Below are 18,930 nucleotides of genomic sequence, written 5' to 3'. Positions count from 1 at the left end.
TTGATAATTAATTAATTTACTGTCTCTGTTTATGTGCCCAATAGATGTGGGAGGAGGCAATCATTTTGGGAAAGGAACTGGCTGAACAGTACGAGAATGAAATGTTTGACTTTGAGCAGCTTAGCGCATCCTTGGTAAGTACTATTATTTTGTGTTTAACTTGTCATAAATTAAGTCATTTCAACATATGGACTGTTAGTACTCTAAAATGTTACATTTAGAGCAAATGACTTGAGTTTTTAAGAGAGAGAAAGAACACTGTGATGTGTTAATTTTATTAAGGATTTAATAAGGATCATACAAAAGAAAAGGTGTAAATGTTTTCCATGACACTGAAGCTTACCATTGTATCTCCCAACAGCGGAAGCAAGCCCAGTTCTATGAGAACATAGTGAAGGTCATCCGGCCCAAACCAGACTACTTTGCCGTAGGCTATTACGGCATGGGGTTCCCCTCCTTCCTACGCGTGAGTACTCACATCAGCATACATCCCCTGCAACTCTCAGCACCCCGCATGTGGCTGATAGCATGGCGTGGGTGAGCCACTTGTCAAAACAGATGATCAATAGGTTTACCAGTGCTTACTTAGTTCTCAGCCCTAGCCGTTAATACATGTGTTTCACACGTCTCGCTCCCACGGGTTTTGGTTGTTTTGGCAGGACTTACTCAACATCCCACTTGGTCTGACTTTCACACACTCACAGAAAATAAAATGTGAATCACAGCAGCTGTTCTGTGTGTGGGCTATAGAGTAGATCTAGAATAATGTGCTGGACGGATGCCCTTCAGTGTGCAAAAGTGGGTCTCTTGGAAAAAAGCAGAGCTGTGAGTTAAAAACAATCTCTGTTTCTCCCTCCTGGCCTCTTCCTCTCTCATTCATGGTCTATCCCTCCCAGCTACTTTAGCCTTTCTCCTTTTCTATGTATCTAATATCTGCCTGTTTTTAGCTTGTACTGCATAAGTCACTCTGTCTGCTGGTCAGTTGGTCAATCCTAAAGATTCTCCCAAAATCCACCATTGCAGGACATAGCTATAAAAAACCATGAAGCCCAGAAGAATGACCACAAGAAACAACCCAATCTTGTTTGTCCAATCAAAAGGCTGATCGTGCTGCAAACACTGCCTTTAATTCCATCAACTGAACTTCAGCTGAACATCCCTTTCTCCACGCTGTGAGCATGGTCTGCATCACAAGGTGTCCCATCACCGCATGCACAATAAAACCATGCACCCAATACAAAGTGAAAGGACGTGATATGGACACATTGTAAATTGCTTTTGGTGGCTGATGAGTCATGGGTTATGATCCAAAAACATTCAGGCCTACGCTTGTTTCGATAGTTGGAGCATTACTCTGAATGTTCTTGCAAGTGGTGCCACTGTACAGTGGAAGCCATCCTGGTTTTTAAAATGACCACCATTAGTTGGCCATTGATCATTATGAATACCAACATAATACCAACACATTCATGAAACTGAAAAATCACCCTCAAGTCTATTTATAACCCCTACCAAGTATACTTGGCCACTAAACCTGAACTGATCTGTATTTCCCCTCTAAACGTCCTGGCTGGCCTTGTGCCGATCTGATCACAGCTTATCACAAATTTAGAGTGTGTTTAACAGGCGTTTGATATCTCCTCACTGGCCTTATTCACTGTCTGAGGTGCTACTGTGTGCATATTAAACCTCTTTTGCTCTCTGTCTGTGAAGGGTGTCCTGTTCTGTCCACATATCAGTTTTTATTTAAACAGAGATTTCAATTGATGTAGGAATTTCTCTGTCTGCAGTGGGTTTAATGTTAGGTCAGAGCTTTTTTTTACATCTTGTTTATAAGAAGAAAAATGGCAGTGCTGACGAAGGACAATTTGTTGGCTTTTAATATATTACCCATTACAGATGTTTTTAGGCTTGCTACTGAAGGTGTTGTTTTCTCCTCTAGGAGGAATTCAAGCCATTTTTATCACATAAGCAACACACTAAATGGCCCAAAAGTCCTCATGGAATAAGATCATGTGAAAGTCCAGTTTCAAGAACAGTGATCCCCTGATCATACCCTTTTCATTCTATTACGAGGAACAGCCATTTCACAAGGGTCTTTTGCTACTTTCCGATCTCCATGTGCCCCTCCTAACCCCTTTCATCTGGCAGGGCAGAAACTCCATTACCAACAGGGCAAGCTGCACTGGCCTAATCTAACTGGCTATTTAAACAGCCTTTGAGGACAGCTTTGAGTTCTCTTTTTTTCTCTCCTTTTTATTTTTGGAGGCAGTTTGACCTTACCTGAAATAACCAGGGAAAGTGTATGCCACGTTGCCTTTGCCAATAGGAATCTGCACTTAATTTACCCATTTATTGTTTTGTCTTTTTAAATCGTGGTGTTCCTTATGCTACAGTAGATACAAGGTAGTGTACAAGCTGTTCTTGAATACTCAGGCCAGTAAATATTAGCCTCTATTGCAATGCAGTTGTTCACTAATTATTTTCCAGCAGCATTTATAAGCTTATTAAGTGTTGTTGAGTGCCAAACAGATGTAAAGCATTCTATCCTGATAGAGAGCGAGTCATATCACTTGCATTATGGCTCTTACATTGTTCTGTTATAAGGGCTCTGAATTTGTACGCCCTCTTGACATACAGTATTTCATAATTATGTTGAAAGATTTCTGTGTGAGTACATAGGGAAGTATTCAAGTATGGGCTACTTATTAAGATAAATATAGTTCGGAGGGTTTTTGTTTCACACCCCACATTGCTTTTTGTGTTGCAGCATTGCAGTGTCCTCAGGGAAAAGTCAATTATGTGAGAAAATCAATACTCTAATAAAGGCGTTTTGTATCCACCCCCCTTAAGAATTGATTTTATGCAAGAGTGCTTAATTCAGCTGCTTATGATTTATTAGTTGTTAATATGGTTATACACTAGGGCACTTGCTAATTGTAAAATGCTCTAGATCATGTCATTTGTTTAGATCTGCAGACGCATCTAAGCCATTGGTCCTAGTTATCTTCCTTTTCATGTAGTTATATGTAAAAACCCAATGGTTTTTGTTTGTTACCATTGGTGGGTACCTTTAGAGACTGTTAAATTCTTCTGTTAGTAGGTTTAGTCATTATTTCAACCTCGAACGTCACAATACCTTGTCAAGAAGCTTTGAAAGAGGACTTCTATTGCATTTATTTGCTCTATAAAGAATCCTGAGTTGCTTTCAGCTTTTTAGACACGTTAAAGGTACTCTTAGTATTTCAAAGACAGATATCCTCTACAATTGTTTCTCTCACTTTACATCCAGCCGGTATATTTCTCCGCCTCTCCCTTCTCTTCCTATCAACCCTAAACTTTACTTAATCCCTGTATTGAGTTTCCTGTGAGCGCTCAGCTTAAAGAGCAGTTGAGGGTGTGTGAAAGTTGGTTTGAAATATGTATCCTAACACACCACATTCTGAGAAGCTCAGATATGAGCTGTCATGTTCTATCATTCGAAATGTTCCTCAGACAGACCCCTGAGCACATTCAGGCAGATGAAGGAACGTTCCTGGCTCATACATTTTTAGGAGCACTCTGTGCACTCTTCTCATATATCTTATTTTTGTTTTGGAATAAAACAAGATGACCTTTTTATCGGTCTCTGTGTCTGTTAAACCTTATCTAAATCTGCAGTTTGAAAGAAAGTATCCATACATTGTACAGGTGGTGTAGTCCCTCATTCGTCTACCATACATTGTACAGTTTTTCTGGGAAGCTATCACTGCCAAGAGGGTGAGACATTGATATCTCATTGGTTTTCCTGTTGCCCTTTTCCCCATATGTTACAAATCTTCCAGTCTTGCTACAAGCATGTCCAAGGAGCTTAAATCTTGACTGTATGTGTTTCATTTGAACTTGATAACATTGCAGCTATATGAACTGTTGCTGCTTTGTCTCTTGGCTGTATGTAATTGCCTTTTTACCCACCAGCCAAGAAAGAAAAGACAATTTTAGCAGGAATTATCTCAATGACAGTGATTTTCTTTTCCAGAACTAGCTAATGTAGGTTTGAGGGTAATAAAAATGAGAATTGTGACATTGAGATTACTGTATTCACGACCAGAATGCTTAACAACATAATGGGAAGCTGTTGTCCTCTTATGAATAAGCATACAATATGCAGTGATGGAAAGAGATTAGATGTCCTTGATCAGATTTGAATGATTTAGAGAAAATATAGAAAGCAAATCTCGCAGTTATTCACCATCTGAAAACTGCAGCAGAGTATTGTCAGACAGATTTAGCAGATTCTCCTGCGGTTGGAAGAGATGACTCTGGAAATCAATGTGCTTTTGTAAATTTATCTATCAAAGCAAATTTGCAAATGGCCCCAGGCATATTTCATGGCTGCAATTCCTTTAATTAATTGGGGAATTGAGATGTGTGCTGTGCATGGGCATAGTGCTTGCTGTGTGTGAGCTGTTGTGCAATGATGGTCTATGAAAGAAATAAGGAAATGTAAAAATGGCTAGGCTATTCTCCCTAGGCGAGATCCTGACTTTCAAGTTGTGTTTATAGTCTAATATCCACGTTATGATGATAATGAATGAAGCTAGTAATTCATAGTTACTGGAAACCTGATGGTTTCCAGAAGAAATCAAGCTGCTTAGATGTAAAGAGGGTATGAAGAGTGCCAAGATCTTACCACACTGATTTGAAATTGGCAAGATGTCTGAACCATTACAGTGGTTTGAAGGCAACTTCATCAGTAGCTGTAGTTTGCTGCTGATTGTGAAAAGAGCCCTCTGCAAAATGGTAGTAGCCATTTACAGTCTCTCAGTTCACTAAAACAGAAGTCCTCCCCAAGCAAGCCCCCTCTGAACTCAGCTGGGATTGACTATTCACTGAATCAGTGCCAAGAACTTTGTCACCCTCATTTCCAACTATTTAATATGGAGATTATGATAATGTGTTTTAACCCAGCTGCAGTACCGGGCCATGTAAATTTACAAATCAAAGCCGCTCTCATCCATGTAACTCTCTTTTAATATTACAATTGTGTCAATGTCCCATATCTGTCCTTAGAGCTATCATTGAATGAATTTCAGCTACTGAATCTAATCTTCTTGTGAAATAGTCTATGAAATGACGCTGTATGCTGTCAGTACTGCCATATTCATAAAATAGGGACAATGTACCTTATGTCTATATAATGTGTGCAAATTAATTCAGTTCAATTTTATTTATATAGCGCCAATTGTTGACAGACGTTATCTCATTACACTTGTCCTATAGAGCAGGTCTAGACCATACTCGTAATAATATTATTTACAGAATCCCAACAAATCCCACCATGAGCTTGCACTTGGCGACAGTGGCAAGGAAAAACTTCCTTTTAAGAGGCAGAAACTTTGAAAAGAATCAGACTCAGGGTGGGCGGCCATCTGCCGCTGCCGGTTGGGTAGAGAGAGAGAGAGAGAGAGAGCGAGAGAGAGAGAGAGACACTAAGCAAATATATAATACACTATAATACAGCTAAGATCAATTAAGTACAAAGTGGATATAAGTATAAAAGCTAAAATAAGTGTAAGTACAAAAGTGGATTTACAGGTTGATAAGTATGTAGGGTATAATAAAATGTAATAATATAAGTAATAAGTAATAGCGCAATGAGTACTGTCAAGTTAAGTGTAGCAGATTTACCAGATTATTAGATGGTGGATATTGCACAGCAGTAATGTAAGTATGAATAAATATCAATAAATAAGGAATATTAAACAGAAAACAGAGTATATTGCACAGTAGTATTAAACTGAAAATACTGCACAATATTTCAAGTATTGCAGTGATGTCAGAGGGAGGAGTTAAAGAGTTTGATGGCCACAGGCAGGAATGACTTCCGGCGCTCTGTGGTGCATTTTGGGGGGATGATTGTTTCGCTAAAGGTACTCCTTTGTTTGACTAGCATGTCATGGAGCGGGTGGTAGACATTGTCCAAGATGACATGTAGTTTGGCAAGCATCCTCCTCTCTGACACCACCGACAGAGAGTCCCGCTCCACCCCCACAATGTCACTGGCCTTACGGATCAGTTTGTTGAGCCTGTTAGCGTCCGCTACCCTCAGCCTGCTGCCCCAGCATGCAACAGCATACAGGATAGCACTGGCCACCACAGACTCATAAAACATCCTCAGCATTGTCCGGCAGATGTTGAAGGACCTCAGCCTCCTCAGAAAATAGAGTTAGAGGGGGGGATGAGCAGCCAGTGTGTCAAATCTGTTAAAGAAGAGATTAAGTTTGTTGGCCCTGTCCAACCTGTCTTCAACTCCTCTACTGCCTGTCGGTCTGAAGCCAGTGATGCTCTTCATGCCGTTCCAGACCTCTCTCATGTTGTTCTGCTGTAGTTTCCACTCCAGCTTCCTCCTGTACTTCTCCTTGGCTTCCCTGATCTTCACCTTCAGGTCGGCCTGGATAGCCCTCACCTCCTCCCGATGCCGGGTTAGCAGAGGGGGGGATTTAAACAGCCACAACAATGGCATGTGAGAATTCACGTGGCAAATAATATGGCCGGAGTCCCACAGCTAGCAAATGTCTGGGCTACAGATACTCTGCTTGATAGTAACCCCATCTGTTGTTGACCAGAACAGCAAGCCCGCCGCCTTTCCGCTTACCGCTCCCGGTGTGATCCCTGTTGGCCCAAACAGTCTGAAAGCCGTTGATGGAAATGTTATGATCTGGGATATCCTGGTGTAGCCATGTCTCTGAGAAGCACATCAAACTACACTCACGGAACGCCGTCTGACTCTGGGCTAACGGCGTTAGCTCGTCCAGACACGGCTTAAATTTCTTGTTCTTAAGTCTCTTTTGTCTGGTAAGACAGCATACAGTAGCACAATGCAAATTCCACAGACTCTGCAGCTCTGGAGGCAAAAATACCTGCTGAAAGCGACAGAAGGAGAGAGGAGACGAGAAAGCACAAATCTACGGGAGAAAGAAGATGGCGAGTTAGTAACATGCATTAATGGGATAAGAATGCGTACAGATGGAGAGGGAGAGGAGGAGTGAGGAGAGAGGTGCATCATAGGAAGTCTCCCGGCAGTCTAGGCCTATAGCAGCATAACTAAGGGATGGTTCAGGACTCACATGAGCCAGCCCTAACTATAAGATTTATCAAAGAGGACAGTCTTATTAAGCCTACTCTTAAATGTGGAGATGGTGTCTGCCTCCTGAACCCAAACTGGGATCGGATTCCAGCACCTGCTTGCATGATATATCTGGAACAAACTCCCAGAAAACTGCAGGTCTGCTGCAACTCTTAGTTCTTTTAAATCAAGGCTGAAGACTTTTTTTGTTGAAATGTGTTATACAAATTAACTTGCCTTGCCTTGCATGATTGCATGTCTGACTTTTCCATGTACATTTCCAGGTCTCACTGTTTTCTTTCTTGTTCTTCAGAACAAAATGTTTATCTACCGTGGAAAGGAGTATGAGCGCAGAGAGGATTTCGAAGCGCGTCTTCTCACACAGTTTCCCAATGCAGAGAAGATGAAGACAACCACACCACCCAGCGAGGACACAAAGTGTTCTTCTGGACAATGTATCCTCAGCACAAATCATTGATTCATTTTTAACAGTTTAGCAGTTTTTTAATTTTTGCTTTTTAGTTTTTGTCAGAATAATTGTTCAAATTGTATCCAATTCTTTTTCATAATATGGTACAGCCACCATGTCAAATGTTGCCAGTCCACAAAATGAAAGGAAATATGTGTTTTATACTCCACAAAGTGATGATGCAAATGTAGAGAGTAATTGTAGGGCTGGGAGACATGGTTAAAATCAATATTAATATATATCATATCATTAATAATACACATATTTTTCCAATAACAGGTTATATTACAATGTGGTCAATGTAACAAAAGTAATTACATTCATGTCAAATGCAATTAACTGCCTCTCACTGTTACATCAGACAAAATGCTTTACATGTATAAAACAAAAACTACTAACTTATTTTGTTAGTTTTTTATTTAAAAAAAAGATTTGGGGCAATAGAATTTTGTGAAACTATAAGACAATAAGATTGTATTTTACAATTTGATTTCATTGAATGTAGATTAACAATAATACTGAATTATCACCAGGTCCTAATTAATTGTGTTTCATTCATTTGATTCCTTGATGTTTCTGCTGAAGACATCCAGTGTTTCACGGTGAAACCCATCCTAGACCTGCCTGCCAAATTCCAAAACAAGCCCGTCTCTGAACAAATAGTGAGGTAAGCAGGATATACCCGCTTCACACACATTCATTTCTTTACACTTACAAAGTGTGTTACTCAAAGTCAATCCAACAAGCCCAATTTACTTTCCCCACTCAAAAAGAATTTAGAGAGCTTGTGACATGTAAAAGTGCATTAGCATTTTTTTATCGTGTGGTGCATTGAGGACCACTGTGGTGCAAGTGATTAAATCTTGATTTAAATGTATGTCTGTGTAGAACAAACAGCCATTGACCTTCTTGTCGTTTTCGTGGTTATTAACTTGCACCAGCCATCTGCCATTAGTCACTGTGCCAAGTACAACATTGTTTCTCTGACATCATTAATACCTTTGTGTCGCACAAAGGGGCCACAGCAAACATTGGGCTCCTACACTCCCACTTGTTTACCCAATCTGTACACCAGCCATCACCCACTGCATCACTCAGCTGTGCAAATTCACTTTGATATACCACCCAACGCATCAATGGACATAATTAAAAGAAGACATTTACTTGGAAAACTTTAAGTAAATATATCTGCACACTGATCTTATCACAAGCCTGCACCATTGGTCACATCCCTGTGCAGCAGCCTGGTGGCTTACTTGCTAACTGTGTCTGATTGGAATATGTAACTCTGTTAATAGCCTAGATTAGACAGCCATGTTTAGAGAGTGATAGAGGACTATTCCACACCAAATGTCTGTCCGTCTCTCTTTCTCTGCCAACTCTGTTGTTTCTTTCTCCACCTCTCACTGAGCTTTTCCCTGTTGTCTCTCTTTCTCTCTGTCCCCATCTCTCTGTTTTTCTCATTTATTCTCTCATTCAGTGCAAAAGATCAACGGTGCATAGCAATGGGACTGAGCTGTTTGAGCCAAAGGGTCACAAGTAGCATGCAGAGTACAACCCCTTCTGACCTTGCTTTGTCCAGACCATGCTACTGCATCATCTCTAGCCCGCCAGCTAATGACATGTAAAAGGCTTAATTGGGGTAGCGCAGCTGATTTAAAGCTGTTTTATTCATCTGTTTATTAGATCAGAAGCTCAGAGGCTCCGTTTTTTAGGTTAATGCCACACTTTCTCAGCTAATTTGGGAATGGGTCTCATCATGTTCATTAAATGATGATGCGTTGCCCTTTGTGACCAAGCACAGAAGGGAACATCTGGTTGTCGGTATAATAAAAATGTCTCAAGTACCAGTAAGACCTGAGCCCAATTTTTTTGTGTAGTTTAAATGTCACAAACGCTTTGTGAGGTCTGTTCATTAGTAAAACAATAACTGTCCTTTTGGTAGAAAAAATTCTAAAGTTCCATGTGCATCCCATCTGCACACACTTATTGCTGCTACTACAAACATAAAAGGGCAGGGGTTTTGGAACGACACTGATTCCTTTCATATTTTATTCATAATTGTTTTCTAATAAAGGCAAACCATGCTCTTCAAACCATATGGCATTGTTTTAAGAATGGGAAATGCAATATGCTGTATGAGGATAATAGATACGTACTCATTTCCCAGGAGAGTGTGAATGGATTTCTGTTGGCAAGAGAGACAGATAGAAAGATGTAAAAAAGAGAAAGTAATGCATCTATGTGGGGGGCCATGTATGTGCCCAGGCAGCTGCTCCCACAGCCACTATGTAACACCATCATTTTCCTAGTGTGAGAAGTCTATTAACCGGATTAAGCAAAGTTCATCCCTGCTAGTTGTGTGCCTCTGTCACGTATACTGCAGCTTCTCTACATGTCTGACATGTCAGACTAACAACAGGGGCTGCCAGTGACGTGTGTGACCCAAAAATGAATTTATTTACCATGTAGATGAGGCTGTGCCTTAGGCAGCTAGTCAAAACCAACATGCTAAATGCCACAGCTCCTGGCAGAGCTATCCTGGAGGGGGCCTGTCCTGTGCTTGACCTGAAGCAAAGCAATCAACCTTTGAATCAAGCTGTAGATTGCCCATAACAGTTTTAATTTACTCAGGTGCTGATTTTCTCCCTCCTCAGCTTCTACACAGTAAATGAAGTCCATAAATTCCAGTATTCCAAGCCAGTGAGGAAGGGAGAGAAGGATCCCGACAACGAGTTTGCGGTAATTGTCTTTTTTTAGCTTGTCCATTTTATTTTTTATTAAGGGGTTTTATGTATTATTTGTTAACATATAATTAACAGCATAATTTCATGCTCTTTTAAATGAAAAATTGATTAAGCCAGTTAGAATTTCTAAAAATAACACCAAAGGCTACTTGGTATTGAAACATAATACTATAATATATAACATTTTAGCTTCTACACAGCATGTATGTATGCATTTTCAGGGCCCAACAGTAGGTTTTAGAAAAAGGTAACAGGCTGCAACTAGCCACCTTTGTTTGTCAAAGTTGACAAAATAGTTGCTGAATTTTGATCATTTATGGTTGGAGTGATAATGGTTCTGTGTATTTATATCTCATGTTTTAGTTTTGACAGATGATACCTGGAATACTCACACACACTCACAAATAAACCACAGACACACACACACACACAGTATATATACAGTATATATATATATAACAGATTTTGCTACGAACAAGTGACTCAGCTCCACTAAAAGGGCAAATTGCACATTTGCAAGATAATGTACTTAGTAGGGTAAATTACAATAGGCAGAATAATGATCTCCAAGCCTGTTCAAATATTTTGTCAGTCTTCTCTGATGCTGAGAATCAGGAAACAGTGTAAAGCTGAAAAGGGCTTTTCATTTTTGTCTGTTTTGATCATGTTTCTGCTTGTTTTTATCACTACCACTGTTTTGTAATTTATTATAGGATGCTGTGGATTATCGTTTGAGGTTTATCCTCCACACAAATTTCTAGTTTTTTCCAGCCGAGTAAATCAATAGCATAACAGAACTCTCATTTACATAGGCAGACGATTTTACACCAAGCAAGAGGGATGCAGATGATTTTTTTAGTTTTTCATTTTTAAACGTGAAAAGTGGTTGCCAACAAGGAGATCCAGACAAAATAAAATAGTTGACAGTGGTCCAAATCTGGTTGCCTAGTGCAACTATTACTGTGAATGAATAATGGTTTGTGCACACTTAATATCCAGGTTGCAAATGACAAGGACGACAAAATAAACCCATTCATGATTTCCTCTGTGTGTTTATTGTGGCATCACTTCAGCAGAGCAGGATGATGTATTTAACTCATCTCAGACTTACTCTATTATGTTGACAGACTGATGGGAGTCTCTCCGTCCTGACAGAGAGGTGATGGATACCTATTGCTAGATATATTGTATCTGTCAAACATATTAATATACACACATCTTTGAAATTTGCTATCTTTCCAACACAGGTAGTGAGTATGCTCTAAAGCTGAATCTCTTTATTTTATTTGTTCAAATTGGGATATTATTTTTTCTTTTCTTCCGGCACACTAATAAAAAAAGTTTTAAATGTTGAAATCTACTTCTTGCAAGGGAAATCATCATCTCCTGTGGTGTATGTTTTTCTTCTTAAGATTTAAAGTCATTATTTGAGCTCCATGATGCCCATCTTATTTGGGCTGTCTGTAGCGGGCCTTAATGAGCTGCTGTCTATACAGGGAGGTAGTGGACACCTCCTTCCCACCAGCCCACCTTCAATGGGCTTTGATTGAACAGCCATTACATCATCTTACTCTCATTCATGCAACAACAGTCTTAAAGCTTGTTTCAATGTGGTTTGGCACAAAAACAGCAGCAAATTTATTAAAGTGCCTTGTCATGTCAGTTGATTTCTGCGCTGTATTCCTTTTTCAGAGTTCTGATTTTGTGTCTTTGTCATTTTGTCAACAGAACATGTGGATTGAGAGGACCACGTACGCGACAGCTTACAAACTTCCTGGCATTCTACGCTGGTTTGAAGTCAAATCAGTCTCCACAGTGAGTATGAAGGGCCTGTGTGTCAGGCAGGCCTCCTAATCAGATCAGGATCTGCAGCCTTGCTCAGAGGCAATCGATATGATTTGTCCACTTAAGCTTTATAGACAGCCATGTGGACGCAGGCATGCCACTCCCCAGACTAACGACAGGGCACGTTCCCTCTCTGCCAAAGGGCCCACATTGATTCACCAACACTCCTCAAAGCCTGTGTCACTGAAAATAGCTACACAGCACAAATACAACTAGAGGAGAGTTCAGAACTCACTCACTGTTGATTTTCCTGCAATAGGATTACCTGGATTGCTGTATTGAAAACCTGTTGATGAGTGGATGGTCTGGCAGCAACAAATTACTTTAGTGTTTACTGTAGCACTTGGAATGGGCACATGTCCCCTCCATCCCACTGAAACTGCATTAAAATTTCATTATTTTAGCTCTGTTGCTTTGACTAATTAAATAAAATACTGGTCTGGTGTCCCTGTTTTGGGCTGAGATGTTTTCTGTTGGAAGTGGAAGTGTGGAGAAATGAGTACAGTAATATAAGTTGGAGCACAAGAGCAGGTTACAGTATCATTTAAAGCCAAGACACCCGCCTCATCCTTTTAATGTGTCATTAGTTTGTCCCAAAACAAATGCACTACTTAGCGTAATTACCCCGGCTAAGTATTCCGCAATCAATTACTCTTTATTTGTCGCTTTGATTAGTCACTTTCATGGCTGTGCTGGTGAAAGCTTTGGAAAGGGGCACTTCTCCTCCTCTTCTCAGAGGTTATGTTTAGCCCGGGTGTTTACTACATTCGGCTCACTCTGTATTCATAGGCCGCCATTCAAATAGCACGACATGACGCCCACACACCAGGCAGCTTGGGAATTTAGCTTACCACAATGATCCTTCTGGTGGCTACATCCTTAGCACAATCATTTCACTACAAAGATTTGATCCCCCATAACTCCTGAGTCCATGTAGTGCAGTGTTATTCTCCATTGCCACATTCATTCAAAGCAGAGGCCTCCTCCTTCAGGCTGGGTTGGAACATACTGTCAGGAGCAGCTTGCCCTCCAGATGAGCCAGGGAGAGGCCGTGTCCCCGAGGTCAGACTCTCTATTTAAAGCTTAATGACTGGGCTGAGATTCACCAAGCTAAAGTCGACCATCTGACAATGCTTTTTATCAAGCTGGCCTGAGTCATACCGGCACAGATTGGAGATTTATCTCCCTGGCATGGCGCAACATCTTTTTTTTTTTTTGGCCGAGCTCTAAATCTGACATTTACTCAACAATCCACTCATGTTTCTTCTAAATTCTTACTAGCAAGCTGCAAGGAGGTGATATTTTTTTAATCCAAAGTAATGAGATTTCCCCCAAGTGGAGTTACACAGGTTGAGTTGGAATTTGCTTTCACACAGTAGTGGAATTAATGACAGCATATCCAAGTATTTTATTCATCTTTTCTCAGAATTGCCAATCATATTTTGTTGACATGGGAATTGAAATTCCCCTACACCAACGCGCTATCCATCTTCATTTGACAGTTGCAGGTTCATGTATGGGCGCAGTGAAAAATGATTCATTGCTTCTATATCCTGCATGATTTATGTGTGTAGTTAAGGTTTACTAAGCCCATGATCTAATAACCTATCCCTAGTCGTTGAACACAATATGTTTCCGCTTGATTGTTGGAATTACAGAGACAGTAGTTATGTACTGTATGTATGTGTATGTATGTGTATGTATGTATGTGCGTGTGTGTGCGTGTGTATGTATATATATATATATATACCGAAACAGGTGAATGAGTGCTGAGAATTTTTGGTGACACCTTACTATGCTGCACAGGAAGAGATCAGTCCACTGGAGAACGCCATGGAAACGATGCAGCTGACCAATGAGAAGATCAGCAGCATGGTGCAGAGGCATCTCAGCGATCCCAACCTTCCCATCAATCCCCTCTCCATGCTGCTGAATGGGATTGTGGACCCAGCTGTCATGGGAGGTTTTACCAACTATGAGAAGGTAGTCAACATGAAAAAAGTTCTGGATTTATTCTATCCCTACATTGTGTCAGCCTGTATACCTTTATGTCCACATCTCAGTTTTTAGCTTCACTTTACTTTAATAGAAGTCTTAATATTTTTGTTGTTATTATACTCTTATTATAATGACATTTTGGGAAATACACTATTTTGTTCGAGTTAGATGAAAAGATCAATACCACTCTTGTGTCTGTCCACTAAATATGAAGCTAGAGCCAGGAGACGTTTAGCTTAGCATAAAGACTGAAAGCAGTGGGAAACAGCTAGTCTGCTCTCCTAAGGTAACAAAATCTGCCCACCAGCACGTCTAAAGCTCATTACACCTTATTATTACTATTACCTTACATAACTTTCTTTTTGCCAGGCAATCAGCAGAGACTTCAGGAAGTCACTGCACCTGGCCAAGAAATAATCCAGCACATAACTACCTGTAACACACAACTTGTGGTTTTAACACTTTGTTTGTTGTAAAGATTGAACAAATGAGATAGAATGTGTTAACTTGTTGCAGATAGGCAACTGGACAGAGCCAGGCTAGCTGTTTCCACTAGTTTCCATTCTTTATGCTAAGCTAAGCTAACTGCTTGCTGCTCCAGCTTCATATCTAGCAGACAAACATGAGGGTGGTATCAATCTTCTTATCTAACTCTCAAAAAGAAAATGAATAGTTTCCCATAATGTCGAACTATTCCGTTAACACAAGACATTCTAACACATTTTATATTCCTGAAGAAGAAATGCTTGTGGTATATAATTTTGCATGTAAGTTTGCATATTAAGGCTAATAAGGTAATAATACACTTCATGAATTTCTAATATATCAAACTATATTCAAAACTAATTCAGATTAACCAAATATTTCCCCGGTTTGATTTTATGCTGTGAAATCTAATCATAATCTCATGCATATTTCAAGTCCTAGAAGCTCTCATGCCATCAGCCTGAATATTTTATCACTACACTTGTGACAACTCACTCGCATATTGTTTGTCTCTCAACATCATAGGTCATCATAAATCTGTTTTTGTTTGATGTGACCTGGGCCTTTTTTTCTTTTGAAAGGCTCAACTCAATCTTCCTTGTATCCTGTTTTTCCATCACATTTCTCACTGGTTTGTGAGCTGCACACTCTATTCACCATAACACAATAGCGACCCATGTGGAAAGGGAAACTCTTTTTACCTTGCATTTGATGATAAAAAAAGTGATAGCCTGGATTGGTTTCTCAGCATATATCACAATCTGGAATAGATTCATATTGGTCTTGTGAAACGGTGCAGTATGAGTCAGAGAAGGAGCAACGTGAATTCTATGCCCTCAGGTCACTCCTTCATCTCAGCGAAATAATGCAGGTGGTGGAGGAGAGACGGATGTCTTGACTAAATTTTTCTCATCTTAACAGCCCCTCTCAGTGCTTTCCCCTTGACTTGCCAGTTTTTTTCTCCCCCATCCTCATTTTTTTACATGACAAACTTCTCCACATTTCACATTGTTCCTTCCGTCTTACTCCTCCTTTTCCTCCCTTCATACAAACTTACTTACTCCAGTATCTATTCTCTCTCTTCTCCAGGCCTTCTTCAATGATAAGTACATGCAGGAACATCCAGAGGACCTTGAGAAGATAGAGAAACTGAAAGATCTTATTGCCTGGCAGGTAAGACTGATGTTCAGAATGGCCTGCATATGATCATGGTAGAGCATCATACTGTAGTTTGTAAAGCAGCAGTCCGTCTCGCCAAAGATGTCATGGTTCAAGGAAAAGTGTCATGACCTGCTTATCACAAATTACAAAATGCTTGTTTACTTTAAAAGATATATTTCATCATATTCCATAGTATTTCTTTTTCCAAAAAACGTGTAAAGAGCAGAGAAAGGCATAGCCTACAGGCCGCCAAAATACTGAGCATGATTAGGTGGTATGGAGGAGCATGAGAGGCATGAAAATGTGAATTCATGCCACTTGGCCTAGCATAATTGAGCTTTCTTAATTTGCATGAATTTGCTTTGGGCTATTCACTTAGCCTTTCAGTTGCTGAAAACGTAGTGGCCTTATATATAAGTTACTATGGTTTAAATTATTAGTTAAGGAGTTTATTAATGGAATCAGCACCAGAAATTTTGGAGCCATGCACCACCTGAAAGGGCCCTGTAGACACCAGGCAGTGTGTTTTGACATCACATCTGAAAGTCCTTCACATACATAGTGGATAGTTTGAATGCTGAAGGATACTTGTTCTGTTCTGTATATTGTGGCATTTATACCTGAAATGTTGTCACCTTACTAAAGTGCAGATGCTGCAAAAAAAAGTCACTCTGAAAGGTTACAGCTGAAAATACAATATTGTTTGAAGAACTTGTGAGAGCACTGTGAAGAGTGTCCAATGACAGTAACTGAAGTGAGCAGGGGGAAAGTGTGTTAAAGAGTTCAGTGGAGATAATAGCGAGGGAGAGTGCTGAAGCAAACATTCTGAAGTTAGGGAGGATGCTCCACTGCGTGAAGAAACAATGAGAGATCAGCATTGGTGGTTTTGCGAGCTCTGCACCCTCACTGAGCCTGATGGAAGTGCACAAACAGCAGACAAGAAATGCACATACACACATTGTTGGAATACAACACAAAACGTGCTGTTTAACAGCTTACTATGAAACTCAACAGATCTTTAGCTCATTTGAGTCTCATCTTTGTTTTATAAACTCATGGCTATCTTTGCTTTCTAGAGGGATAACTTCCTCCCTTTGGGATTTTAGAAAGCTGCACTGTAGGTTTTCTGTTTTGTTTTGCTTCTTTTATTACTCTCTCAACTTTTTAGCTCTGAACTACGGGTCATTTTAATACTCAGGAAGTCATGGTTTCCTGCGTTATGGTTCACCCAGGAATTGAGCACAGATACAAGAAGTTTCTCTGTCTGCTTCCTATCGCTAGTTGCAAGGGAAAAGGACGTTAATTGAATTTACAATAGTTGTTCCCCTCTCCGTTGTTGTAAAATAAGTCAACTTAGTGCTCTGCATCTCTGCTGGGACTCCTCCAAGTTTGGCTCTTTTGTGTTTGTGAAACCTTTTGTCTTTATAAGGCACAATGATTCACGCAGGAATATTCCAGTCTTATCGGCTTCTTGTTTGATCTTTTGAGCTGAATGTCATTCGCAGTGCTGCTTATATAGTTATTTTGCCTGAGAAGTAAGACTGTTTTATAATTACTATTTTACATATTAGTTGTTACTCTAGTTTTTCCATATTCATTTTTTCTGAAGACATTCAAATTGTGTGAACACGGGGAAATGTAGGATATCACTGACTGAAGTAGTTGACAAAGCAGGTGAGGGTAACCTAAAAATAAATGTGTCGCTATTTCATTACTCCTGGAAAGAAGTGAATATCACAAATACATTATATCTGACAAGGTTGGAGTATGCACCTAGATTTTACCTTTACCACCTATCAGTTATTTTTATATCCATCACGAAGCAAAGGCACTGAACAATAATGTCTGTAAGACTACCTTTGTTTCAAAGCTTTGTGTTGCTTCCAATGTGATGCTCAGATGCGAAAGAGCCAAATCCATTTCAGATTTCAGCTGGACTAAAATAGTGTTAGAAATCACACTGCAATTTTGAAAGGATCCTCCACCCACAATCCACGGTACTAATTAGTAGGTGCTCTGTTGTACACCCCAGTCATACCAGTACGAGATAAACAAGTTGCTGTATGTTGGCAACTGTGTCAGGTTAGAAAATGTCTAACTAAGTGTTTGAAATCATGGTGGTATGGATCTTCCATAAACACAAAAAGACACGATTGAAGTTGTTTGGTGTGATCATCACAGTGACATGTCCTAGAGAAAACAGATATATGTTTGCAGAGCCCACGCCAAATATACACACAGGGAACTTTTATAGAGATGACTTAGGCAGAGTTGTTGATTTGAAATGGTATCAACTGTCTCCTTGCCAGAACCAGCATGCTTGTTTATCTTGCGTCTTGAATCCATCTGAATGAGACAAATGAAGGCGAGCCTGCCCCAGTGAACAAACTAAACGGTTCGAAATGAGCCAGTGTGCAATGTTATTCTGAAATACCCATTGTCCTCGTCTAGTAATTAGAGAGGAAATGAGCAACTGGAAATCAGGAAATTAGGTATTGTAAAAAGCTCCCTGGCAAATACAAAGTAGGTGTTTTCTGTGATGTTTCTGGTTATAATTAGCAGACGCTCTAGACAGATGCCTAAATTAGTACCCAAAACCTGATGACATGATCCACTCTATTAAAAGTTGTTAAGGATAGCTCGGTGATTAATAAATTGATTCACAGACCAAGGCATCAACAGCATATTCACATGCATATAAACAGAATCTTTTCTTTATGGTGTATTTTGGTTTAGGTTTTTGCTTGTTTCTTTGGTCCCTTCATCTCATATATAGTAGAGTCTGTCTGCTTATTAGTCTGTCTGACTCACCACTGGCTGTGTACGTCTCTGAGACCTTTGTGACCTTCATGAAAGGTCTTAATATGTCATCATAGCCTTAATACCAGGCATCTCAAAGGCAATGTGGCTGTCCCAGCACCCTAGGGTGTGGTACAGAAGTCTGCTCACTGTGCATTAGAGAAGGATAGAGTGACAGGGTTCAGCTAAGAACACTGTGCTCTTGAGAGACACTGCCAATATTAAACAGCAATGCCATTTCTTTCATACTTCTTGTCAGCTTATAATACTGGCATTCGCCTGGCTTCATTTGTAATTACTGCATGTCCACAAAGTGC

General features: G+C 40.0%; 1 protein-coding gene across 2 annotated transcripts in view; it reads left to right on the top strand.

Annotated features, from left to right (window-relative positions):
• Nucleotides 1-18,930, top strand: part of dock1 (dedicator of cytokinesis 1) — a 182,112-nt gene that overhangs the window by 150,537 nt on the left and 12,645 nt on the right. For both annotated transcript variants that reach the window (XM_044178135.1, XM_044178136.1), the window contains exons 39-46: nucleotides 45-134; nucleotides 362-466; nucleotides 7,422-7,563; nucleotides 8,163-8,244; nucleotides 10,235-10,319; nucleotides 12,053-12,139; nucleotides 13,976-14,152; nucleotides 15,743-15,826. In XM_044178135.1, coding sequence (XP_044034070.1) covers nucleotides 45-134; nucleotides 362-466; nucleotides 7,422-7,563; nucleotides 8,163-8,244; nucleotides 10,235-10,319; nucleotides 12,053-12,139; nucleotides 13,976-14,152; nucleotides 15,743-15,826 — 852 coding nt within the window. The remainder of the gene's footprint in view (nucleotides 1-44; nucleotides 135-361; nucleotides 467-7,421; nucleotides 7,564-8,162; nucleotides 8,245-10,234; nucleotides 10,320-12,052; nucleotides 12,140-13,975; nucleotides 14,153-15,742; nucleotides 15,827-18,930) is intronic.

The sequence above is a fragment of the Siniperca chuatsi genome, linkage group LG20 (genome assembly GCF_020085105.1).
Source record: "Siniperca chuatsi isolate FFG_IHB_CAS linkage group LG20, ASM2008510v1, whole genome shotgun sequence".
Taxonomy (NCBI): Eukaryota; Metazoa; Chordata; class Actinopteri; order Centrarchiformes; family Sinipercidae; genus Siniperca; species Siniperca chuatsi.
The sequence above is the reverse complement of the archived record's forward strand: the minus strand, read 5'-3'. Positions and strand labels throughout refer to the sequence as shown.